This window comes from Podarcis tiliguerta (genome assembly GCF_965153285.1).
Source record: "Podarcis tiliguerta genome assembly, chromosome: 4".
NCBI lineage: Eukaryota > Metazoa > Chordata > Lepidosauria > Squamata > Lacertidae > Podarcis > Podarcis tiliguerta.
The window spans coordinates 50,896,853-50,924,074 of NC_139537.1; the positions used below are offsets into that span (position 1 = coordinate 50,896,853).

Genomic DNA, 27,222 nt, shown 5'->3' on the forward strand with positions numbered 1-27,222 from the left:
CATGCATGTGGAACATTAAAACCACTACATATAAGTTGGGATTAGAATAAGTGATCAGCATGGAGAAAATCCACAAGGAGCTTTTCCTGAGCTGATCAACCTGCCAAGAAGAAGCTGTTTTTCTGGTATTATGGCCCTCACCCTTATTTCACACCTTCCTCAGTCATACATTTTGCCCCTTTTCCTCATTCTGTCTCTAGATTTCCACACACTTCATGCTGTTATGAAAAGTCCACACAAAGGGAAGGAAATGTGAAAGCACTGAATTTTCTCAAACACATCATGTTTCATTGTTGTTGCTTGTTTTTTGTGGTTAATCTGTCATGCTCGCCATCACTTGGCTAAAAACAGAAACACCTGGTTTCCTCCCTCACTGCTTCCAGATAAATCCCTGTCTAGATTTCTCCAGAGTGGAAAAACTGCTTGGAGCAATTTGAGTGGAAAAGCAAGTGTCAGGAAAAGGGTTAGGCAAGTCACTCCTCCACGAAACATTGCAGCTTCAGAAGGCTGTTTCTCATTTAAAAAACAAAATGAAAACCTTGTTGAGGCTTTGTTACATGTGTTTCTGTGAAATGTGTAATTGGTCTAAGGAATCTTTTGCCTGAGTCAGGAACTAATAAAAAAAGATGAATCACATCTATATCGTATCTTTCAACCAGGATCCCTGCAGTTTATTTGAAATGCAAATTAATAACATCTTTTACAGTGCTATGAAGTTGCATAAGCACCGTGGCATTATTCTCAGGGTACTTTATGGGCTTGTATTATTGCCAGAGCTAGCTATGTCAAAACTTAACATTGGCTCAGAACTTCAATGTATGGTCAGACGATGGTAGAATTGAAGGGAGCAATAAAAGGAACCTACTTCACACATCAAGGTAGGCCAAACTATAGCTTGCTAGGCCCATGCAAACATGTTGTTCCCTAATGCGGAACTGACAGCTGTTTTGCTCCTCTCCAGTCCTTTTACTTTAGCAGCAGCTAAGCCAAGTCTTACCATGCCATTGAACCTGGCATCTTGGTTAAGCTCTCTTCTCCTTAAACATGATCCATAGACAACGTGCTAAGCTTAGCTGCCAGGCTGTGCTGAGCTAAAAGAACTGGAGAGGAACAAAGTGGCTGCAGTCTCCCTGGGAGATATACATGTTTGCAAAGCAATTCTCCCTAAATCAATGACTGTTGTGTGTTATTTTCACCAATAAGTACATTTTTATGGACAATGTACCCATTATATTCATTTTTGCAGTGCTTTTCTTCTAGAATAAAAGGTGCCAGTACTGCATACCATTGAGTACCCCCAGAAAAAGAGTACTGGGTTTTTGTATGTACAAATGCATACATTTTTGTATCTACAATTAATGGATTGGAGAATTTGATTGCACAATTTGGAGAAGTGCAGATTTCAAAGCAAGGCTGCATTTTAATTCTTGGAAAGTGCGAATTAGGCAGGTTCACTTTTAAAGTTTCCAAGAGAGAAAACAATGAGTGAATTGTGATAGTCTCAGAATTTACTGGACTGGAACACTATGCGTAAATGCTGATGAGTTGCTGTTGTTGTTTTTACAGAATCTAGTTATGTAGTTCCGTGAAACCGTGTCACTCTGGTAATCATTACAAAGACAAAAATTGTATCAATATTAAAACCAAGTATACCCACTTTCTGTGAGTATATATAGAATACAGCCATTTTGGGTTTCCCGACTTTAGGGAAAAACAAAAACAGATCTAAGCAAATGGCACTTGTTTCAAGAGCTGTGACTGCTTAGCTTAAAAGAAATATTCTTTGAATCATAGAACTGTAGAGTTGGACCCCAAGGGTCATCTAGTCGAACCCCCTGCAATGCGGGAATATGCAGGTGGCCCATATTGGGAATTGAACCTGTGACCTTGGAGTTATCACTTCAGGCCTTGGGTTGATCCTGCTTTGCTGGAAGTTTTTAGACTGGAATAAAACTCACTGTGTTGCAGCTAGGTCTTCCAGAGCTAGGTAAAGCATTAATAAAAGCAACCATTTAAATCCAATTTCAACATATTTACAAGTCAGTTTGTGGGCCAAAGGACTTTGCCTGCTCTTGGAAAGTCATTACAGTAGCATCAAGGACGCCTCCTGTATCAATTTCAAGCTGACTGATCAGTAATTACATAGTTGCTGCTGCTAATGCTATTCTAGGCTGCATCAACAGAAACACAGTGTCGAGATCAAGGGAAGCAGTAAAAGGTAAAGGTACCCCTGACTGTTAGGTCCAGTTGCAGATGACTCTGGGGTTGCACGCTCATCTTGCTCTATAGGCCGAGGGAGCTGGTATTTGTCCGCAGACAGCTTCCAGGTCATGTGGCCAGCATGACTAAGCTTCTGGCAAACCAGAGCAGCGCACGAAAATGCCGTTTACCTTCCCACCATAGAGGTGCCTATTTATCTATTTGCACTTGACATGCTTTCAAACTGCTAGGTTGGCAGGAGCTGGGAGAGAACAATGGGAGCTCACCCAGTCGCTGGGATTCGAACCGCTGACCTTCTGATCGGCAAGCCCTAGGCTCTGTGGTTTAGACCACAGTGCCACCCGCGTCCCAAGGGAAGTAGTAGAACTACTCTATTCTGCTTTGGAGTACAGTGGTACCTCTGGTTACGTACTTAATTCGTTCTGGAAGTCCATTCTTAACCTGAAACTGTTCTTAACCTGAAACTGTTCTTAACCTGAGGTACCACTTTAACTAATGGGGCCACCCGCTGCCACCACGCCGCTGGCATGCAATTTCTTTTCTCATTCTGAGGTACTACTTCTGGGTTAGCGGAGTCTGTAACCTGAAGCGTTTGTAACCTGAAGCGTTTGTAACCCGAGGTACCGCTGTATGTCTCAGAGCACTATACATTAGCTCCACCCCACAACTGGCTTGTCTCATGAGACTAAGGGAAAGAGCCAAAGATATTCTTTTCCTTCCTCTTTTTGGGATTCCCGTAGGCTATGGAAAGCAATACTCAAACCCTGCTCTGAAAGGTGTGTTCTCTAAGTCATGGTCCCCTAGAAGCCCTAGCCAAAAGGTCAGCATGTAAAAGATATTTCCATTTGACAAAAGTTCCTAGACCCCAATTTCATTCTGTACCTGAAGGTCTTAAGCAGCAGAACCCACTATGGTTTTCTTGACTAGGTCCTACTTGTGAACCCTATATCATCTGTACTGTGGACAAAGAAAACTTAATGTTCCATATGTATTAATGGTTTATTTAATAAGCTATTCAAGTCAGGGAAAATCCAGGTATGTACAGAATGATGTTGAAGGTAGTGATAAATACATGCAGATGAAGTGTTTACTGGATGCAGAGGGCCTAGGAGCCTCACAGCACTTATTTTGGAATTGCCCCAATGAATAAACTGCAGCAGAAGTGGCTTGAAAACTGTAGTCTCTTGGTGGGCTTGTCTAAGGGAAAGTGATAGAGGAAGAAAATGTGAAGGTAAGTGCTCTCTACTTTGCAGGTGGGAAAAATAAGACTGTAATAGAATAAAGTGAAGGAGCCCGTAGGAACTGTAGGAGCATATTTTTAAAGTACCTTATTCCCTAAACTGAACAAACTAATTTGACAAGTTCAAATGACTTTAATGAAACTGACTTTCAAAAACCAAAACCAGAGTATCTAAAATTGATGTTCGCTATATGATGTAGTCAACTAAAATGAGTCCAAGTTACAAGGAAATGCAAACAATGCGTTTTGCAATATTGTACTAAGGAAAGAAGGCTATTAAAATGAAGATCATGTACAACATAAACTTTACAAGAGAAGCCATATCACAAACCTCTTCCTTGTTTTTTAACTCCAAATTCATGCGCCCTAAGAATAAATAAAAACCACTGGGAGTGAAAATCTTGTTGTCATTGTCATTGAACTATTCTGTGGACAATCCATTTTTCCTGCAAAAAGTCATACACTGGAAGAGTAACAGGGTACAGAAAAATGATGAGAAATAGACATGTATTGTTAGGGGAAAGTGACTGGAAGCTATGGGGTGAACAGAAATAGAGGCCTATTCAACAGTTAGTTATGGAAGGGCCACTTTGGAGAGGGGATGAAGCTCCCCTCCATGACCCCAGAGAGGCTTGCTAGTTAATCCTCTTGCTACAATGGTCTCTTATTTTGGGGTTGGCAACTGATGACAAGTCATTACTCTTCAGAGAGACACGTGTGACCCTGGACTTCCCGTTGCCAAGGTCTTATATATAGCCAGGTTATAAGCTCCATCTTCAAACCACTTGAGGGTTTTTCACAAACGTATTCATGGTTTCAAACTATTTCTTCATTTACTGTAATAGAAATCTAAACTACAAATGTATCACTTGAACTGACATCAGGGTTTTTTAAAAATTGAAACCCAAGTGTAGAGGTCCTTAATCTGAATCAGAGCCACAGTTCAAGGGTGTGAGAGGTTTACTTTGCTGAGATTTCAGCAGGCATTGCTCATGCTTCAATCCTCTACAGCAGACATGTCCAGCTCCCAAGAGACTGCGATCTACTCCCACTATAAAACAAAAACCTGGCAGTGTTCTATCCATTGGATTGACCAAGGTTGTTGAGCTTTTTTTAGGGAGCCAGGATCAACCAGGGACAAAATTAAACACAGTGGGGTGTATGTCTGAGTAAGCCTTGTGGGTCTGCTTTCCAGGGGATAGTTTAACACCTTTGGGAAGTTTGGCTGCCATGGGTGCTAACAACAGCCAGATTTCTTCTTATGTACTGAACTTGTATCCTAGAGCAATAGGCAGGTAGGATCCTAGAATAATGCAACCTGATTGGTCTGCAGGAGCCACCCAATCTGGCTCCAGGAGGAAGTGAATCAGCAATCTGATTGGCCTGCAAGAACAATCCAATCAGGCTCCAGGAGGGGAGTTGAACCAGGCAATCACACGGGACCCATTGTGTAAATAATGTACAGTGGATGCTCGGGTTGTGAACGTGATCCATGTGGGAGGCACATTTGCAACCTGTAGTGCCACGTCGGTGCATGTATGGGTCACAATTGGCGCTTCTGCATATGTGCCGAAACCCCGAACTAACCCATTCCGGTACTTCCGGGTTCGGCGCAGTCCGCAACCCGAAATCGTGCAACCTGAAGTGTCTGTAACCCGAAGTATGACTGTATATATAGCCAGAGGTTTTTGGGATAAGCACTCACTCACTGTTTACCATGAGCTGAAATAAAGAGCATGAAATCAACGCTCAACTCTGAGTATATTTCATTTCTCCATCTTCTTAGCAGACAGAAACTATTCTGTACTTCGTTTGCGCAAAAGGAGATGTGGCTGTTCTGTGTAATATGAGACCATACTACCATGGTTTGTGAAGTTCAAGAGATATCAGTGGGGGGAAACTCTGATGAGGAGAAATAATTGAGTTTAGGAAGGGAAATAAAGCCTACCCCCCCTACAACATGAGTTTGGGCATTTTGGATGAAATTGTGTGGTGATTTCCAATTCCTCCCCTTTTTATTTTTGATACAGTACTTCTAGTTTTACTTCACTCCCACTAAAGCTATAGTAAGCAACAATTTAAATTTCAAACCATACCATCATTATTGCCTTTACTGAGCATAATGTTCAGTACAGAGTAACTCTCCTGTAAAAAACCCCCACAAAAACCCATGACTGTTCCTTTAAAGTTTTATATTACAATGATTTACAGGTTGAAAAAGTTTGTTATGTACCCTACCAAGCATGAAGGTTACCTGTTGGGTGTCAGCCAATATTTAACTTCCCAGTGAGATTAGGTGTAAGAATACATTTGCTTTAAAGTTAGATCAGTACCAGGCAATTATTCAGCAGCACAAGATGGAATTTTCTTCCAGCTGATGGTTTCTCTGTTCTATTCAAGAGTATCACGATACTGTTCACGTAAAATCTTTGTTGCTGTGAATTTCTTTATATAAAAGCACAGAGGAGGTAAGTTTCTGGTAACAATGACTGATTTCCTTTAAAGCTTTGATTTAAAATTAAACAGGAAAAATAGCAGATAGAAAGGAACTGATGTGAATATGAGAAATGCTTTGTGATGTGAAGCCAGAATACATAAGATGAATAAGTGCAGAACTTAAAAATAAACGTAGAAGTGCTTTCGTATATGTAGGCAAAGTATATGTACCAATGAAGGCATAATAAGATCAAATAGCCAAAAAGTAAATTGTTATAGGCTGGGGACAGAATGATTAAATCAGAAACAGTACCCTAATTCTGACCAACAATCGCTAGAAATCTTTAAGCTATAATTAGATTGGATGACATTTTGAAAAATGCAATATGCAATGTTATGTTGTTATGGCTTCTTTTAAAAAAGCCTCCTAGATAGCAGAATCATATTACAGTGGCACCTCGGGTTAAGTACTTAATTGGTTCCAGAGGTCCGTTCTTAACCTGAAACTGTTCTTAACCTGAAGCACCACTTTAGCTAATGGGGCCTCCTGCTGCTGCCGCGCCACTGGAGCACGATTTCTGTTCTCATCCTGAAGCAAAGTTCTTAACCTGAAGCACTATTTCTGGGTTAGCGGAGTCTGTAACCTGAAGCATATGTACCTGAAGCGTATGTAACCCAAGGTACCACTGTACTGCAAGAATGATTAAGTGACATTCTACAACTTCTGCATGTTAAGACAGCCAGAATGAATTGTAGCGCCCTACTCACATGTTATAGTTTAAAATCCATGTGCCTAGAACAGAAACTGGCTTACACCTATTTTTAAAGCCAATTTTCTATAGGTGGCAATGATTAACACCACATTCCGACACTATGCCCAGTGCTGAAACAGGGTGTGCATAAAGTAGTTCAGGCACCAGAAGGCATCCCTGTGCTACTGTTCAATGGACAGGTAGAGTTACTTTTAATCATGCAGGTCATCAGGTCCTCTGTGCCAGCGGGGCATGCAGATCTCTTGTCATGTGGGGTGATTGAGAAGCCTGGAAGGGATTTGTGTTGGGATCAAACACTTTCTCCAAGAGCTTAAAATGCATATATGATCTGATTAATATACACAAGGTCATAAGGTAGAATGAAGCCAAGTCCATATTATGGCACTAATGATACTTGGCCACCCAGTGGCTGAGTTGAAATTTGAAGCAGAGACGCTACCTTATAGCCTAGGGTAGCAGGGCACAATTCACCTTAAAAGCACATTCCCCACATTCCCTCAAAGAATTCTGGGCACTGTAATTTGTTAAGGGTTGCTGGGAAATGTTCCATCTGTGAGGGTTAAATTTCAGTGCTCAGAATTCTTTGTGGGAAAGAAAGCATTTTAAATGTGCTTTAAAGGTATACACAGTGTGTATGTAGCCTGTAACTAAATGCCATGCTTCATCAGTTAAAGTTGTGTCATCTTTTAATCGTAATATTTCAGCAGAATCTTGTTCACCAGGATCATTCATTAATACATGCCTATCTTATGAATCCTAATTTGTCCCTATAATTATATACTTTATTATGTAAACTGATCTTCTATATTTGTATTGAGACAACATTTGATGTACTGAGTGATAACCAAGCCCAGCATGAATCAAATCCCCAACTTCCTACTTAATACTGATCCTCTCTAATGCTTGCAATAAGATTATCTAAATCTTTCTTCCTATTCAGCAATTATTATTTTTGCTCTTAGACTTTTTAAAATCACAAGTGCATTTCAAGTTCAAAGTACAAGAAGAATGAGAAGGAACTAATTAATAAGTTTTCAAGACAACTGCCTCTTTATGCCTAATGTAACATAACTTGGTATTTCTGTGACCCAATGTGCTTTTGAGTTTACAAAGCAGAATCCCAGTGATTCTAGTCTGCACCTCACTACGTAATTTCTGTTCCATACATAGTATCAGCAAAGCTACACAAACTTTCATTTCTGTGATTCCTTCTACTGAAGAGCAGGCATGGGCAAACTCCGGCCCTCCAGATGTTTGGGACTACAATTCCCATTATCCCTGACCACTGGTCCTGTTAGTTAGGGGTGATAGGAATTGTAGTCCCAAACATCTGGAGGGCCAGAGTTTGTCTCTGCCTGCTGAAGAGAATTTCATATGCCCCTGGGGTGTTGCTAGATGCTTAAAGGACTTGGGTCACACACCCATGACACACAATTGCATATGTTAATTTTTATATATTGATGCCTCTGGAAAATTAAGGTGGTGAGTAGCTGGCATTTCAGCAGCACTATACCCAGTAGCCACCTTATCAGCAAAGTTTTTTTTAAAAATAATAAGTTTAAGAAAGGGAAAGCGACAAGAGCAATTAGCCGCACCACAAAAGACCTGGGACTTGGGGCACCCCTTAATAATGCCCCAGTATGCCCTTCTCCCAAGAGAGTAGCAAATGTATGATTCTCCTGTAGGAAGATGACTGATGCATGCTTTTGTGTTTAATGACAGTTCACTGGAAATATGGCCACCTTACAGAACTTCACAAAGGCTCTGGAAGATACTTTCAGGAAGACCTTCCTTGATTATATGAATAGCTGGCGAAGAAATACCACAATTGAAGAAAATAAGTTGGAAGCAACACTTGATGCTGAGAACTTAAATTATGTCATTATGTACCTCATGGTGATGATTGGGATTTTCTCCTTCATTGTTGTGGCGATCTTAGTGAGCACCGTGAAATCAAAGAGACGAGAGCACTCTGATGACCCTTATCATCAATACATTGTGGATGACTGGGGCAACAAGCTCAAAAACCAGACACTGCTCCACCATGACCTTAAATGCACCATCCACGAAAATACTGGTGCAAAGGATCAAGCGAGCACCCAGACTGCTTGATCTGTGGGAGAAATTGCCACTACCTGAATAAAGTAGTACTGGAGAATTCTCTCTCTCTCTGTTATTTTAAGTCATTTTACCTTTAAAAAATATAAATGCTAAACAATATCATATTGTACGGAAACCAGTCTTCCCAAACAGGGTGCTCTCCAGATACTGTAGAGTGCAACTCCATCATCAGCAAATACTTCCAGGCAAATGTGTTATGTATTTTGAAGTCTATATGACTAATGTAGGAAGAACCTTGTTTGTTTTTAAGGTTGCGGGCAGTAGCAGCTTTGAGACTCTTTAAGTGACTGAATGACTCAGTGAAAACTACAAACAATGTTGCCGCTGCTTTACTAAACAAGATGGTAGAGGACACCCAGCTACCACAATAATCTTTTCAGCCAGCTTCCCCGTTTTCATCTGTTTCAACCAACCCCCCCAACCTTTATAAAATATTATAATATTTATAAAATAACACCATTTTAAGGTGTTAGCAATCACATAAACAGGACAAGCAGGAATGAGGGTCCTAGCTAAACTGCTTCCTTCTGTTGCCTTCCAAATTATGGAATGCAACTGCCAGAAATGGGGAGGCTTTTTTCTTCCACAAAGGCTCCTCCCCTGCATATCTCAGAACATGGGGGGCCTCCAGGGATGCAAAAAATTGAAGCTGAACCAAGGGGCACAGTCCTCATCAAACTTACACAGTTCCATTTACAGTCCACTGTGCTACTTCATATTCAGAGGCTGGTATTTCCCGATCATAGTAACAAGACCAGGACATCCTAGAAATTTGCTTGCAAAGGAATCGTAGCCGCTTTCACTCATCATCATATCGTAAACATCAGAAGCAAAAACTGCAAGGTTCTGTCTCAATATTAACCTTCTTTAATGAATCTGTGCATGTTGATTTCAGCACTCTGTACATTTGATTGTTTTGTTTATGTTATGTTTGAAATTGATTATGCCAGCTGCTCTGAAGCCAAAAGGCAGGGCAGAAATAATTGCATAAATAAACACATGATATGTATATATTTATTCATTCTTGCCTCTTGGTAGTGATGTGGGCTCCCTAGTTTTCCTAACAATTATTATGAACATTATTACTAGCATTTATAAACCTTTAGGGTGATGGAGGCTGATTCTGTCCCATACGCCCAGGTCAGTGGACTCATCTATTTGTCATGGATAATTTTGAAGATTGCAGTATCCCAAAAATTCTAATTAGCTGCAGTCACATTCCTGGTGACCATAGATGCCTTATTGCAAAACGCACAAATGCACTTTTCTGCATGCTACTCTTAAGCTTTGCTCAAAATACAGTAAATTGAATTTCAGCCTTATTATCTTACTGATCCTGCTAGGGTCTTTGCCATTTAGCATTTTCATTTTATATTTGAACTGGCTTTATTATATAAGAATGTGTATCCCAACATTTCGAATTAACGAAAGTACTAATTCCTCTCTGGTTTTTTAATGGTTTTTAAAAATTAATTTTCACAATTAAACATTATCATCACATAGGTATAAAAGAATAAACCACACACACAAAATAAAAGAAAGGGGGGAAAGCATTTTCACGCTATATTAAATCCACATTTTGGGATGACTCAGATCCCTCGACTTCCCTTTAAATTTGGAGCTAATTAAAGATAATGAAATTACTGACATGTATAAATTAAGATAATATAAAAGGACCGGGGGGGGGGAATGGAGGGAAGTACTAATTCCTCTCTGAATAAGCTGTCTTGCATATCCAACAGTTGTATTGTCACTCCCAAGAAAAAAGTAAAACGGGTATCTTCATATATTACTTATTCATTAACACACTTCCCTTTCAAAGCCAGAAATTTTCCTAGTTACATCGCTTGTGAGCACAGCTGCTGGACTCACGCTGCTTTCTCCCCACAGGGCTAGGGATGAAAGGGTTAACATCTAGTTTTAAATTATTGACGCGCTGTGTGACGTATTTTCAGACAGCAAAGCCTTCTGGGACTTGTAGTTTGTAGCCTTTTCCTGAGTTGAATGGCTGATTGTAAGGTAGTGTGGCTTTTAAATCACAAAATGCGTGGCGTTGCTTGGATTGTTTGTAATAGCTTTTCTTTTAAATGTTAACTTTAATAACTCATGGAAGCTGATGGCGTTGTGGGCCTTGTTTTCAATATTTTGACCTTCTTAAAAGAATCATAATCGTCAAATAATGGCTATTACGTTTACAGTCGTTCTGCACCTTTGAGCAGCGATGCCTTTAATTCTCTGAACCTTTACTTGCAAGTAAGCTCCGGTGAAATCTGAGACACGTTACTTCGGCGAGCATGCATGGGATAAGATTGCACAATGCAGATTAAAAGCGGCATGACTGAAATTCTCTCCCCCCCCCCCCCGCTTGCATAATTTGCACAGGCGTGAGAGTTCCGGGACAGGACATTGTAGCTTCCTTGCTCCTCGGTTGGTCTGCTGCTACTGCGCTGCCATGATTTAGTATGTCATCCTAACTCAGACTTGTGGTTTATCTTCTCCAGATAAGCCATAACCTTAGTTACAGCTTTTAGTTTGTCTGAGTAGAGCAAAGCACCCACAATCTCTTCTGTGGGAGCCATGTGCTCATGGTTAAGCCATGGTTTGGTCTGCAGACTAGCTCTGTATTAGATGCAAAAGCCCAATTTAAAATGTACCTATGCTTATCTATAACGCAGGCGGGGAAGTGCGTCTTTTTGCACTCAGAATTTACAGAGCTAGGGAGAAGAAAGCTTCACTCCTGCCTTTGGTATCCTATGCTGCTCTGATGCTATTGAAAAAGTTTCTATCTGCATAAGGGCATTTAGTTGGCTAGTTGTGAACATGACCAGTTAATTTATTGGTTTCCCAATCTATTTAAGTATTGTATGCTTATGTATTTTATTTATTTAAAATATTTTCATACTGCCTCTCATTAAAAAAACACACACAAGGCAATTTCATAGTAATACATAATAATATAATTTCATAATAATACATTTCATTAAAATTACAGTAACATAACTGCTGGTGCATGTCTTCTAGCAGAGGGAAAGCGATTCCACAGGTGCAGTGCCACAACCAAGAAGGCTCTACCACTGGTTATTGTAAAGGTATACTTGAGCAGACATGAGGACCTCACTGGCACATCTCAGTGCCACGTTAGCAATTTGCAACTTTAGCGTTGGTGTCAGTTTGAAGAGAACAGTTGCTATATGCTTCAGATAAGCAGACATATAGCAGTGGTGGAAAACCTTTGGTCCATGAGGCTATTTTCCCCAAACCGCACTTGACATCAGGTGGGAGGCAGGTAAAGTCATGGCCTTCCTTTTGAAGTGTGTCATAATGACATCAGGCGATTGACAGGCAGGCTTGTGTAAATAAGGATTTGGCCTGCCCTGTTGACAATCGCTGGTGTGTGCACAAACAAACAAATTTGACACTAATGAAGTTGTGCTGATGTGAACAGCTAGGAAAGAAAGAACTCTGAGATGGCACTGGGAGAAACAATCAACTTCATTGTTCCCCAAGGTGATAATATGAACACACCCTAAATCAGCCTTTCTCGACCTTCTGTCCCCAGCTCTTGTTGGACTACAACTCCCATCATCCCTAACTATCAAGACCAGCAGTCAGGGATGATGGGAGTTGTAGTCCAACAACAGCTGGGGAGCCAAGGTTGAGAAAGGCTGCCCTAAATTGTTCTTCCCAAAAGCTGTTCTCTCCCCCCTCCCCACCTTTTATTTATTTAAAGCACCAATAGCAGGTTAACTACATGCATCTGCATGCAATGTGCCAGCAGATTTTTAGTCTGACACATGAACCTTATTGTTGCATGTCATGTGAAGTTTTAACTCTCCTAATTCACCCAGCTGGAATCTGAAAGAGGGAAATAGGGTGACTTGGCTTTTATAATTTATTATATTATTCAGCATTTTTATCTCAGACTTTATAGTAAGCCCAGACACTAAGTCTGGTCTCCTTTTGCTGAGAGAGACTGTATGTATAGCTTGGGGACAACAAACCATAATGGGTACAGATTACTTGTATCCACACTTTATCTGACTTTTTGTGGGGAAACAAACACGACACCAGGGCTTTCAAGATAGTTCTTAACCTTGAACACAGAACATGTAAGGTTTCTCTTTAAGCTGCTGATATCAGTGTAAAGAATTCATGCTTCTGTTAACATATCAAGTGGAGGATCTTGCTTATCAGACACACAATTTTTTTCAACTCTTGTTTCCTGCCTAGGGGTAGGTGAAAATAGTATAAGAAGCAGTGTAAGCTGGAGAGAGAAGGTACTGGAAATTACAAGTCATCTTGCACAGTGGGCACTTGAAACGGACATAGAAGACACGTGGTTTCAGAATAAATGTGCATGCTGCAACTGTAGTCCTAAGCACACTTACTTGGAAGTAGATTCCCTTGAAATCTACGAGTTACGTACTTCCAAATAGGTGGTAAGCATCAAATTGTAAATTGGATAGAAATTTGGGAGAGTAAGGTCCATGAAAAGGTTCTGAGTCAAATAAAAACACTTCACTGTTGAACAAAATCAGAAATGTAAAGAGAAAATTATTTCCCCCTCCCATTACTGGCATTTTATTTTAATAAAAGCACTGCTGATTTTTTGCTCTGGGATGAAAAAATCATGCATCCTGGGGGAAGTGTGAGAGGAAAATGTTTCTGGACTCATTAAAAAACGAAGACTCTGGAACACTGACAGAAATACTTTTCTTTTTTTTTTTATAATATTTTTTATTGCGTTTCTTTCCAAATTTTGTACATTGCAAACAACATACCTACAAATTTACAAGAAACCATTTTTTTTTTTTAATATAACAAAACAATATAAATCAAAACAAAAAAGAGTCCTAACTTGGACTTCCCCACCCCTTCCGATTCTGCATTCTTTGTATTAACAATGTCAGCAATTTGTTACCTTATGTCATACCTTATTGTAACTTTCACATGTTATGTATCCAAATTCAATATATTATGTCACCATTTTTATACCTTTGAAAATAAACGTAACATGTTCAATTCATATTGTCTCCTTTTCTCTTTGCTCACTTAATTTACTGTTTACTTAATCATAGTTGCTAAAGCATATCCTTTCCAAATCATGCACAATCTTAAGATTCATACAGCTTATAATACTTTTGCAAATAATCTTTAAATTTTTTCCAGTCCACCTCAATTGTTTCTACATCCACATCTCGGATTCTGCCGGTCAATTCAGCTATCTCCATGTAATCCATCAACTGCGTCTGCCATTCCTCCAGCGTGGGTAGATCTTGTGTCTTCCAGTTCTTAGCGATGAGTATTCTTGCTGCTGTACTAGCATACATAAACAAAATTCTGTCCTTCTTTAACACTCTCTGGTCCACCATGCCCAACAGGAAGGCCTCTGGTTTCTTGGGAAAGGTATACCTAAATACCTTTTTCAACTCATTATAAATCATTTCCCAAAAGGCCTTAACCCTTGGGCAAGTCCACCAGAGGTGAAAGAAAGTCCCCTCTGCTTCTTTACACTTCCAACATTTATTGTCAGACAGGTGATGTATCTTAGCTAACTTGACTGGGGTCATGTACCACCGGTATATCATTTTCATAATGTTTTCCTTCAAGGCAGTACTTGCCGTGAATTTCATTCCGGTGTTCCATAACCTTTCCCAGTCTTCAAACATAATGTTGTGTCCAACATCCTGTGCCCATTTAATCATAGCAGATTTAACTATCTCATCCTGTGTATTCCACATAAGCAGCAAGTTATACATTCTAGATAACAGCTTTGTCTTTGGTTCTAACAATTCTGTCTCTAGTTTCGACTTTTCCACCTGGAATCCAACTTTTTTATCCATTTTGAAAACCTCTTGAATTTGAGCATAATGTAACCAATCTCGCACCTTGTTTTTTAATTTCTCCTGGCTCTGCAGCTTCCAATTGTCTCCAATTTTTTCAATTAGTTCCCAATATTTCGGCCAGTAGGCCTCCATATTGGGTCTTTTTCGGGCCTTGGCCTCCATTGGTGATAACCACCTCGGAGTTTTACTCTCTAGTAGGTCTTTATATTTCATCCAGACTGCAAAAATTGCTTTTCTGACAATGTGGCTTTTAAACAATTTATGTACTTTAACCTTGTCGTACCATAGGTATGCGTGCCAACCAAAAGCATTATCAAATCCTTCCAGATCTAGGACATCGGTGTTTTCCAACAAAAACCAATCTTTCAGCCAGCAGAAGGCTGCAGCCTCATAATACAACCTCAAGTCCGGCAGGGCAAACCCCCCTCTTTCTTTTGAATCTGTTAGTATTTTAAACTTTATTCGGGGCTTTTTGCCCTGCCAGATAAATCTAGATATGTCCTTCTGCCATTTTCCAAAACAGTCCACTCTGTCCACGATCTGCAAGGTTTGAAACAAAAATAACATTTTCGGCAACACATTCATTTTTATAGCTGCGATTCTTCCCAACAAGGAAAGTTTCAATCTTGACCAAATTTCTAAATCCCTTTTAACTTCCAACCAACATTTCTCATAATTGTCCTTAAATAAATTCAAATTTTTGGAGGACAAATAGATCCCTAGGTATTTCACTTTTTTTACCACATTCAATTCTGTTTCTCTCTGAAACCCCTCTGTTTCTGTAATTGTCAAATTCTTGGTCAACACCTTAGTTTTTTGTTTATTTAACTTAAATCCCGCCACCCGACCAAATTCAGATATAAGTTCAAGAACTCTTTTTGTACTGGGTTCTGGCTCCTGCAATGTCAAAACTAGGTCATCTGCAAATGCTTTCAGTTTATATTGTTTCACTCCGACCTCTATCCCTTGTACCAACCGGTCCTCTCTGATCATGTTCAATAGCACCTCCAGGACTGAAATAAATAACAGAGGGGATAGGGGGCACCCTTGTCGTGTCCCTTTCTCGATTCTAAATTCCTCCGTCACCACATTGTTCACTATTAATTTAGCCTTTTGTTCTGAATAGATTGCTTGTAATCCATTCTCAATCCCCCGTCCCACTCCCATCCCTTCCAAGTTCTTCTTCATAAACATCCAAGATATGTTGTCAAATGCTTTCTCCGCATCAATAAAGATTAACACCGCCCTTGTGTTCCTATTAGTCTGCAAAAGTTCCAAAATGTCAATGATGTTTCTGGTATTTTCATATAAGTGTCTACCAGGGAGAAAGCCTGCTTGGTCCTTATGAATTACTTCATTTAATACTTTTTTAAGTCTACTTGCCAAAATGTCTGCAAATATTTTGTAATCCACATTTAGGAGTGAGATGGGACGGTAGTTCTTGAGCTGAGTCTTTTCAGATTCTGACTTGGGTATCAATGTGATGAAGGCTTCTTTCCACGTTTCTGGTGCCCTCTTCCCCTCCATGATCTGATTGCATACCTCCAACAAGGGTTGTATCAAATAGTCCTTCAAAGTCTTGTAATATTTGGAGGTAAGCCCATCCGGGCCTGGAGATTTGCCTAGTTGCATATTCTGAATGGCACCTTCAATTTCCTGTGGAGTTATTGTAGAGTTCAAGATTAATTTTTTATCTTGAGTTATCTTTGATAATCCATTTGTCTTTAAAAATTGATCTATCTCTGATTCTTTCTGAGGCCCCTGTGCATACAGTTCTTTAAAATATCTGTGGAAGCACTTCCTGATTTCTTCTGGTTTCTGAATCATCCTTCCTTCAATCTCTAGATTTGTAACCGTGTTTAACTTTTGTCTTTTTTTCAGCTGCCATGCTAGCAGCTTTCCACATTTATTCGCTGATTCAAAGGATCTTTGCTTCATCTGTTTTATTTTCCATTCAATCTCCTGATTAATCAATTTTGAATATTCTGCTTGATGGAATTTAATTTCTCTCAGCACCTCCTTTGACTTTGGTTTAGTTCTCAATTTTTTCTCTCCTTGGTGTATTTTCTCCAATATTTTATCTTTCTTTCCATTCCAGAATTTTTTCTTGATTGTATTCTGCTGTATCAGAAACCCTCTCATAACGGCTTTGCTTGCATCCCAGATCGTTCTTTTTTCTACTGTAGTATTCAAATTTATCTCAAAGTAGTCCTTTAGTGTTTTTTGGGCCTTTTTCACAATCTCTTGATCTCTTAATAATGTGTCATTCATTCTCCATCTGAAGGAACCGGATTGAGTTAGTCTAAATTCTATTTTCAAGGCGTTGTGGTCGGAGCATGTTTTTGGGCAGATTTCCACCTTTTTAGTCTTTGGTGCCAGCCCCCTGGAGGTCCAAATTTGGTCGATCCTTGACCAGGACAGATGGGCCTCAGAGAAGAAAGTTCCTTCTTTACCTAGGGGGTTCTTTGTCCTCCATATGTCAATCAAATCCAGATTGTCAGTCAGTTCAAAAAAAGTTTTAGGCAGTCTGCCATCTGATGTTAAATTCTGATTATAAGACTTATCCATGTGTGTAGACACCACTCCATTCATGTCTCCCATCAATATGATGTTAGCATAATCCAGATAGTCCAGCAGCGTCTCATGCAGCTTCTTGAAAAATTCTGATTTCCCGTCGTTTGGAGCATAAATTCCTAATATCAATATTCTTTCTCCTTGAGCTTGAATTTCAATTGCCAAAATTCTACCTTGTTCATCCTTGAATAAAAATTTAGGTGTCAGGCTCTCTTTAGCATAAATCACCACTCCTCTCTTCTTTACTTTGTCCGACGATATAAATTCTTGGCCTAGTCTTTTATTAACTAAAACCTTTCTATGGAGCCTGGTCACATGAGTTTCTTGTAGGCAAATAATGTCCAATTGTTCTTTCTTCAATATGTGAAATAACCTCCTTCTTTTCTCCGGGGAATTTCCGCCATTAATATTCCAACTAAGTAGCCGCAGAGACATCCTGAACTATTCTGTCACACCTAGAGCGGTGTGTCTTCTTTCTCCTCTGGTTCCGAAGGTGCAGGCGTTGGTCCACCTGGGTTGGGTAAAGGCCAATTAGCTGCTGCTTGTTTTTGGAGATCTTCTCCGTGGTCGTGCAGGAACTTTTGCAGGTCCTCTGGTGATCTTATTTTAGCCTTCTTCTGTTTGTAAGTAAATGATAGTCCTTGTGGGAACTCCCACCTGTAAGGAATTATGTTAAGTCTCAACAATTTAGCCAATTCTGAATAGGTGGCTCTCAAATCCAATAACTGTTTGGGAATGTCTCGGTAAATTTCCACCCTTTTCTCTTGTATCACAATTGAGTTTTTAAAGTGTAGGCCTAGTATTTTGTCTCTCTCTTCCCTTGATCTCAAAGCTATTAAGCAGTCTCTGGATCTATCTTTTCTTACCAATCTTCCCAACCGAAAAGCCGATACAATTTTAAAGTCACTTTCTTCTTTTAGATCCCAGAACTTTGTAAACTCTGTTGTCAAGAGTCCAATCAAATCTTCTTGCTCAATTTCTGGGACTACCCTCAGCCTGAGGTTAGTCTCCCGATTTTTCAATTCCACCAATGAGAGATAGGTTTGTTGGTCACCTATCTGTTTGTGTAGAGGTTTGACTTCCGCTTTAACTTTCTCAACCTCTTTTTTAGCCGATATTGCAATTTGAGCGGCTTCCCCTGCCAGTTTACGATTCTCTTCTGATGCTCCTTGCAATTTTTCAATTGCTAGGTTATGTAGGGAAACTTGCTCTGTCAACTTCTGGATTGAGGATGTTGATTGATCAATTTTTATTGATTGATTATCAATTTTTTGATTTATCACTGCCAATTGTTCCAGAACTTGTTTCAGTACACCCTCAGCTCCTCCTGTTGCCATATCTCCCTCCTCTGATTTTTCAGGCTTTTCGGTTTCTACTTTTTGTGTCGCAAGCACAGCTGGAACTGATAATCTGCGTCCCTGAGTTAAAGTTGTTTGGACAAGCTGTGCCTGCTTTTTTGCTTTCTCTTTCTCCTTAGCTTCTTTAGCTTTGGCTGCTCTTGTCTTTCCTGCGCCACTCATCAGTCAATGTTCAAGGTCAAATGTTATAATCCCATGGGAAAGACAAGCTCAAATTTAAAAACAGTCCATTGAGAGAGGATAAACAGAAAACTTTTCCCTGGCCTCTATATTGCCAATATCCTCTAGGGGGAGTGCCACCAAAATTTTAGTGAGAAGAAGGTAACTTTCCGCCATTTAAAGTCCCTTTGTTCCAACTTTGAAAGCACCTTTAAAGGCGAATTAGTTCCAACGCACTAAGAAAAGAGTCCTGCAGAGCACTTTTAAACATGTAACAAAGTTCCAGCAAGGTGCCTGCAAATGTATCCACTTCAGCTAAATAAGCTCAAAATTACACTTTCCAGTTACAAAAGTATCTGGAGGTTTGCAACAGTTCCGCAGTTTATACAACTTTGCCCGGCCACCCGGGAATATGGAGTTAGAGTCTTCCCTTGCCCCTTGGGGGACCACTTCAGGTCCAATTTATGCTGTATTTATTCTTAAAAGGAAAGTTTCCAATGTGCACGAAAGTCCCAATTTAAAGCTTGAAAGCTTCTCTACTCACAGCGCTTTCCGCTCTTTAGATCATCTGCTTTGATCTTGCAAGCAGTGCCGGAAGACGGACTTCCTCTTTCTCGTCTCCCGTTTTCAGCCAAATTTTCCGAATTAATTTGTAGGATCTTAGGTCCTTACTCACGGGTTTGATGTTTCAGCCCGATGTTTCTTGGAAGAAGGATCAGCGCTCATCCGTGACAGCCGCGCGGCTTCGCCTCCGCAGAAAGAGCGATGAACCCACAGCACCGCTCCCCCTCCTTCACTCCGGAGCCCCTTACGGGGTTCCTTTCGTGATTTCGGGGTCGCTCCAGGTGCCCGCCGGGTCCCACGGCCACGGACTCACTCTGCCCGTGGTTTCTCTTGATGGGTTGTCGCTGCGCCGTCGCGAGCAACCCTTTTCTGCGGTGCCCCTCTTCAGAACTCGAAGAGGTCCGCCATCACGGTTTCGCGCCGCCCCCGGAACCACTGACAGAAATACTTTTCAAGTTTAATAGCCTGGATGTTGCTTCTGGGGCCTGATTTTCTGTTTTTCCTGAGCTTCCATTATTTATTTTTCCTATTTTGTTCCATACACAAAGAGTGGTTTTGGATTCCCTAGCCTTTAACTTCTTCTTCTTCTGCTGCTGCTCTTTCATTTCTCTTCTCCACTGTTAGAGCCAAACAAATTCAGCCAAGCCACTAAAACAGATGGGGAAGCCCAGTTTTTGGCCCCCAAGCATCTTGTGGGCAGCTTGGTAGTTAATATACCAAATCTGGAGACCCTTTAGTACACCATCTGGCCAAGCTAGTGTATCGGGGCCAAATCAGTTGTTTTAAATTATACCCACTTAAATCATATGCCTGGGTAAACTTGCTGGAACAGAAAGGTTTTTAGCAGGTGCCAAAAACGACATAGTAAAGGTGTCTGCCTATTATCAATGGCCAGGGAGTTCCAAAGAGTGTATGCTTCCACACTAAAAGATCAATTTCTTGCAAGTGCAAAGCTATCATTATGCAGCACTTGTAGAAGTGCCAGTTCTGTGGATCTATGCAGTTGAGTGGGCACATAAGGGCACCCACATGTTTGAATGTTTCCCCGCATTAGATACCTCCTATACATGGGAACTGTACCTCCCAAAGGTAGCAGAAGGATTTTCTTAATATGCCCACTTTGTACGTGGAGAAAGGACATTCAAATATACAATACCCTGGCTGCAATCTGAATGAATATAGTCCCAGGCTGACTGGAATACTTTATGCTGAATATATAGACTGACTCTCTGCCTTCAGTAGCAATAAATAAAATACAGTCAACTTTCTGTGGAATCTTAACTGGCTTGGTTTCTTTATGTTTTATCTGGAGTTATAGTTTTGTGTGTAAGGAATACTTTCATTCATTTGGCATTAAAACGGGATCAGTTCTGGTACTGAATGTTCAAGTTCTGAGAGTCTTGCGCTGGGTTTATAGGGGTTCCTCATTCCCACACCTAATTCTTCACACTCTTAATTGCCTCTCAGACGGATGCCAAAATAGACCTCACAGTCCATTTCCTCCTGTTTGTTGCACTAGAGGAATGAGATACACCACCACACAATCACCCACACTTGTTGTTTCCCCCTTGCTGACTCTTAGACCTTGAATTTCTACTGTTAGAACTTTAATGTATTTATTCCACAGAAAACTACCAAACCATGACCCGAAAGTTAATCATGACTTCCTCCTGTTGGTACCAGTTGCCCTTCCCCTGAAGTTCGTTCATAGACCCACTTACTTGGGAGAAAGCTCCATTAAACATTGTGGGATTTACTTCTAAGTAGATTTGTATGGGATTGTGCTATTAACTCCCGTTGCTTTTATTAGGACTTTGTCACAATTAACAAGCGCACAGTGCAGCCAATGTGGCTTTTTTAGCTGAATAGTTTCTGGAATTTTCAACAGGTGGAAAGGGATTGCCCTGTACAGCTCTGGCACCTGTCTCCAACCAGTCAGTTCTCTGCTTTCATTACACTCCAACTGGTTGCTGTTCCTGTCACTCAGCAGATAAACATCTCCCATTCAGACACTGTGAGAGCTTTCTTGAAAGTTCTGTATCTGTCTAAGCAGCAGGAGCCGTGAACTTCCTACACAACTCTATAGTCAACACTTCTTATTATATCTTAGGACAGATTGGCTGGATATTTTTGTCAGGTGATCCTTCCTGCAGTAGTTTCTCATATATATCAGAGGCACAAATAAACTATCTGAATATCTTATTTTTCAGGTGGCTTTTTTTACTCCACTCATTTCTCATAAATCTGACCAACACCGTTTGCTTCTGCCTGAGGTGTAAACCTTGACGTTGCTGAATCAAAATGTGGCTAATGAACTGGAAGGTGAGGACTCTTCATTTGTAAAACCTTGCATGCTACTTTCTAAACCAAAGAGCTATGGAAGAAATAGTTCTGCATGTTTTGTGTGAGTGGATGACACTGTCAAAGAACGATCCTCGGTTTAACAGGAACATATACTTGCATCTTCAAATACCTGCATTTTTCTATCATGTGAATTCATTGCTGTGCAAGTGTAGTCAGTCAGCAGTTGAGAAACAAATTAAAAGTCTTATAATTTATAATTTTCATCAACAGTAAAAATAAAATACAATTATTTACTGCATGCAATGTTGTTGGTCTTTGTTTTTTTTGCACCCAAGTTCCCTTAACTATTATCTTGCTTTTTCAGTTGCTGATAGACTACAGTTTGTCTCAATGGATGAATGGCTGCTTTAGGCTCCCTGGTCTTATGTTCTATGTCTGTGCCCTTTCCTAGTCCTGCCATTAGACAGATAATATCTGCATTCCTGTGGGTTTGGTGCACGCGAGCCTCTCTTGCCACTTACCAGAAAAGAATTTCACATGTCTTGAACTGTAGCAGATGACAGTTTAAAAAAACGTGTGTATGTGTTGTTGTTGCTTCCATTTTAGGCACTGGAAAATTTCCCACTGCTAATGTACATTTTAGCAGCTAAAACATTAATCCTTTGCTTAGCATTTGCTGGGGCAAAAATGTACCAGAGGAAAAGGCTTGAGGAGAAAATGAAAAAAGAACAGGAGGAGAAGCTGAAAAGGGAAGAGAAAAAAGAAAACTGAAATGTCTTAAGAGGTATGGTCTGACTGGAAAGAATACTTGAAGTGTTTCTTGTCTGCTTGAAGTGTTTCTTGTCAGCCTTCAGTAACCTGGTGCCCTCCAGATATTTCAGACTACAACTCCCATCTGCTCTAGCCAATGCTGGCTGGGACTGGTGGGAACTGTACATCTACAAAACAAAGAAGCACCATGAGAGCCATACACTATGAACCAACCTGGACTCTGCAGTAATAGTCTGAGGCCCTTCCTCAGGTGGTCCCTCCACAAGAGGCCCCAAGGGCAGAGAATGGGCTTTTTCTGTGGTGGCTCCCCATTTGTGGAATGCTCCTCTAGGGAGGCTCATTACATGCCAGGCAAAGCATTTCTCTATAACCAGGCCTTTGGCTGATTCAACATTCTGTCGCCTTTTAAATGCGTTTGTAAGGGGGTTACTGGTTTGTTTTAGTTTTATTATGTATTTGGTGTTCTCATTTTGTATTTTTATGTTGTGCCCTGTGATCCTCGGGTGAAGGGTGGAATAAAAATGTAATAAATAATAATAATAATAAATATAAAACTTTGCAAAATTACAGTTAAAAGGGAATAAAGCTTTCCTTAAACTGTAAACATTTTTCAAAGGCATACACCTTTTGCCTGCCCTCTCAGAAGCTCTTTTGTACAAGATTGTAGCTTATGGGCCACCCACCTATTCTATAATAATAATAATAATAATAATAATAATAATAATAATAATAATAATTTTATTTATACCCCGCCCTCCCCAGCCAGAGCCGGGCTCAGGGCGGCTAACGCCAATAAAATCACAGTAAAAACATAATTGGGGGGGGGGGGGGAACCCAATTTAAAATACAGGCAATTTAAAATAGAGTGGTACGTGGTATATGCAGGTCTGTTTTGTGGCTGCCCATCTCAAAAAATGGATCGTTAACCCTAGCAGGGGACAAGTTGGCTGAGAAGCAGCTGCAGGGGCGGGGGGGGGGGGGGAATACCAAGTAGAGGATTCCCCAAACATCTACCCCCACCCCCACTGCCGATTCTCCTCTGCAGATCATATCCTCTTGGCACCACTTTGCAGATCCCAATATATGAAGTGGTAGTGGAACATGAAGTTCCATCCTAAGGTGTGTTATGACCTGGTGAATCACACAGTCCTAACAGGAATATAGGAAGCTGCTTTGCATTGAGTCAGACCATTAGCACACCTGTCTCAGTAATGTCTGCATTGACTGACAGTGACTCTCCAGATGTTCCCAGGACTTCCTGGAGTGACCTGGGTGCTAATCAGATGATCTGCCCCTGAGCTGTGGCCCTTCCCACAGATGTCCCGAGGCATCCACATGGGAAGACTGCTGCTTTTTTAAAAAACCAACTACTGCAAATATAACTCTTTCTTTTGTGTGTGCAGATCTGTAGCTGTTTGGCAGGTTGCTTGGATTCCTTTCCTGGGAGAGTTGAAGACTTCACTGAAACTGAATGCTGTGCCAGAGAAACTTAATTCCCCAAGAGCAACATACCACAAGTGTGTTTGATTTTTATATTATTATTTTTCTGGTATAAGTAAGAAGAATATCCTGTCAGCTATTTATATAATAAAAGCTCTGTTTGTAAAACTGATTTAGTGTTGCGTATAGGAAATGGTACATGTCAGGTTGCTATGATAGAAGGGATTGTCTAATGAAATCTTTCCCTGAAAACAAGATGAGTTAAATTGCTGACTTTCCGCATTTTCCTCCCACAGGTTCTGATCTAGCTAAAGTTGGGTATGAATCCCATTGAGAACAATTGGGCTTGAGTTAGCCCTGTCCAATCCGCTGCTTTTGAAAGGAATTTTGTTTGGAGTACAATAATCAGGAAACTCGAATTTTACATTTGGTTTAAAAGGCATCATTTCCCTCCCCCACAACATTGTGTTTCAAACTCAGGTTTGAAAACTTAAGTATGAAAATCCAGCTGTCACCTATTTACTTTTAACAACTTCCTTTTGCACTGCGCTACTTTGATTTTGCTATGGCTGCAATCCCGTACACCTTACCTGAGACTAAAGTCCATTTAAATTATTGGGTTTCTGAGTAGGTCTCTCAGGCTGCAGTCCTGTGCACTCCTGCTTGGAATAAGCCCCATTGGACACAGTGAAACTTACTTCTGAGCAAACTTGCACAGGCGTGTGTTGTATGCCTGATTTCTGCAGGAGAGTTAAGCATTTGTGGAACTGCTGTTGCTATATGTGGGACTTTAAAGTGTTTAACTGAAGCTGTTCTTCGGGTTTTCTTTATAAATTGTAAGGTTTGCTAAAAGTGGTTTTTTTTTTTTTTAGGTTGCTTGAGTAATTACAATTAAATTGATGTCTGTACTAGATAGTGGATTTAACTAGGATGTATTAGGAATGGGTTTTATTCCTTTTTTTTTTTTTTAGTAAGAAACGCACTGGTTTATTATTATTATTATTACCACTGTTCAGAGCCAGGATTGTTACAACCCAGTGTCAAAGTCTGGAGAAAGTTCCATGCTGTAGCAAAAAGTTACTTTCATGAAAATGGGAAAACTTTGATGAACCTATTTATAATTCTGCTTAGTAAACTGCAGGCAAGGTGTAAAAACTGTGAGAAGTTTGAGCAACTGATAGGGAAAAATCTGCGTTTTACCAGCTCTGCCATTGCTGTGCCTGTCTTCAACTGGCCAGAAGGCAGTGTCTCCCTGTCACTATAAGTGGGAAAAGGGATCCTCAATTTATTTTGTTTTGGTAACAGGTTGTAGAGGCCTCACTCTTTTTGAAAAACAAAAACAAACAATCAAAAAGCCGAAGCCCTTAAGAAATGGCAATAGAAGCTACACAGGAATATCATTTTTAGTACACAAATAGTGTGAGGCCTATATCTATCAATCTATGCTGCCATCCTGTGGAAATATGGTGAACTGCTATAACCGGCAAGACTGGATAGCATGATTCATGCTAAACAGAGACAAGTATGATTAGTTACAAATGCAGCCCTATAAATGCTTGGCAGCAAACGTCATTGAGCTCAGGCAGGCGTACTTCTAAGTTAGCCCTGATTGCAGAAGAGCTGTGTGCCCCTTCCAGTCTATCTGCTCCTGCCCCAAGAGAATTCCAAATGCCTATTTTTGACTAGTCCAGCCGCCTAAGGCCTGCCAAAGCCCATCAGAAATTCAAATAAAGATGGGAGCAATGTCTACATCACTATGTTTGTATTGCTTTTCTCCTTGGATTAAGAAACACACGATAGAGTCTCTCTGCAGCATTGTAGCCAGTTAGCTGTTCTGCAGCCATGACCAATCACAGGATTTTGTTTTTATTTTGAGGGGTGCAAAATAAACGCACATGCATTCACACACACATAAATAGCATCAGTGAACATGCCTACTCTTTCTGGTACATATTTATTTGTTTCATACAATTTATATACTGCTTGACTGTTAGAAACCAAACACTCAGAGCTTCAACATCAAGAACAAGGGAAACTCCAAGTGCATTTCAGTAATCCAATCTCTAAGTCCCCAATATATGACATAATCTTGATGGCCTCCCCAAAGGGGCTGGCCATTGAATGGGAGATAGCATCTTTACTCATCCAGCTCCTAACTGATGATACACAGGCTGCACTTTCAAAATATTGATATGGTTCCTGGATTAATTTTTTTTGGACAGCTCCTTATTATAATCCATTTCTAACTCATCTAGATTTCTATTTTCATTCAAAATTGTGCAAACTATTTGGGGATGAGTATTTTAGAAAGGAACCTGAGAAAAGGGTGTCTGGCGTTGGATGAAACTGTGGCAATTGGCTGTAGGTGGTTTTCAGATGAAACCATCGCTAATTCAACAAGAAGAATGGCAATTTCACCAGCTTGTTCAAGTGCAATATGCTCTGCTGGCAGAACATCATAGATATTACTTGGCATGATTCTGTTATTAGAAATACAAAATTATAAAGCATTTCCCAAAATCTCGGAAAGTATTTCATGTGCATCATCTTAGCAATCATTACAGCACCTTGTAGAATGGTCCTGCAATGTCTCCCAACATTATACTTACAGCCTGAGATTGAGAGATTGGTAAATGGAGTAGTCCCAAACCCCAACAAACCACCTTGAAGGTGCTGTAACAATCAGACCCTGTATCAGGATGTTAATAATGTTTGATGCTTTGTTATGTTTTATATATTCTGTAAGCCGCACGGAGTGGCTGGGGAAACCCAGCCAGATGGGCAGGGTATAAATAATAAAATTACTATTATCATCATCATATTATTGGGGCTGTCTCAGGATCTAGTGCAGGGGCCAGCAACCTTTTTCAGCCGTGGGCCGGTCCACCGTCCCTCAGACCATGTGGGGGGCCGGACTATATTTTTTGGGGAAAATAAACGAATTCCTATACCCCACAAATAACCCAGAGATGCATTTTAAATGAAAGCACACATTTTACTCATGTGAAAACACGTTGATTCCCGTACTGTCCGCGGGCCGGATTGAGAAGGCGATTGGGCCGCATCCGGCCCATGGGCCTGGTTGCCTACCCCTGATATAGTGGATCCTAGGCAGTTTCAGCCCCTCACCACCCCTGGAGTGCTCCACCTAGGGAATTTCTTTGGGCTAAAGCCTGTGGGAATTCTTCTAGTGTCACTTCTGCCCACCTGCATGTTTGGCAGATGGAGCAGGGGACTCCACGATGGAAGTATGATTCTGGTCTCGCTCTGTGGGTGAAGGCCAGTTTCACTCTCTCCTCCCTCTGCAGTTCAGCTATTCACTACCTTTTGTCTTGAGTTTCTGCAGATATGCCCTCCTCATACCTAGATTGAATGAAATCTCTATTCGAATGACACCTGTAAACCCAGCACCATAT

The 27,222-nt window shown here is 40.5% G+C and overlaps 3 protein-coding genes across 9 annotated transcripts in view; all 3 read left to right on the forward strand.

The window, feature by feature from the left end:
- Positions 1-792: 792 nt before the first annotated feature.
- Positions 793-8,835, forward strand: KCNE2 (potassium voltage-gated channel subfamily E regulatory subunit 2). Of its 2 annotated transcripts, none has more exons than XM_083438750.1 (2): positions 793-878; positions 8,392-8,835. In XM_083438750.1, the coding sequence occupies exon 2, from the start codon at positions 8,404-8,406 to the stop codon at positions 8,779-8,781; it is 378 nt and encodes a 125-aa protein (XP_083294876.1). In that variant the 5' UTR covers positions 793-878; positions 8,392-8,403; the 3' UTR covers positions 8,782-8,835. The 2 variants fall into 2 exon arrangements, with proteins under 2 accessions (XP_083294876.1, XP_083294875.1); XM_083438749.1 differs by lacking the exon at positions 793-878 and adding an exon at positions 5,454-5,928.
- Positions 8,836-10,753: 1,918 nt separating this feature from the next.
- Positions 10,754-23,978, forward strand: SMIM11 (small integral membrane protein 11). Of its 6 annotated transcripts, none has more exons than XM_083438754.1 (5): positions 10,759-10,809; positions 13,021-13,229; positions 21,502-21,613; positions 22,202-22,379; positions 23,770-23,978. In XM_083438754.1, the coding sequence occupies exons 3-4, from the start codon at positions 21,593-21,595 to the stop codon at positions 22,364-22,366; spliced, it is 186 nt and encodes a 61-aa protein (XP_083294880.1). In that variant the 5' UTR covers positions 10,759-10,809; positions 13,021-13,229; positions 21,502-21,592; the 3' UTR covers positions 22,367-22,379; positions 23,770-23,978. The 6 variants fall into 6 exon arrangements, with proteins under 6 accessions (XP_083294881.1, XP_083294880.1, XP_083294885.1 ...); XM_083438759.1 differs by having other exon boundaries at positions 23,778-23,978; XM_083438755.1 differs by lacking the exon at positions 13,021-13,229 and having other exon boundaries at positions 10,754-10,809.
- Positions 23,782-27,222, forward strand: part of CLIC6 (chloride intracellular channel 6) — a 130,163-nt gene continuing 126,722 nt past the window's right edge. Inside the window, exon 1 of the mRNA XM_083438693.1 lies at positions 23,782-23,883. Coding sequence (XP_083294819.1) covers positions 23,838-23,883 — 46 coding nt within the window. The 5' untranslated portion in view covers positions 23,782-23,837. The remainder of the gene's footprint in view (positions 23,884-27,222) is intronic.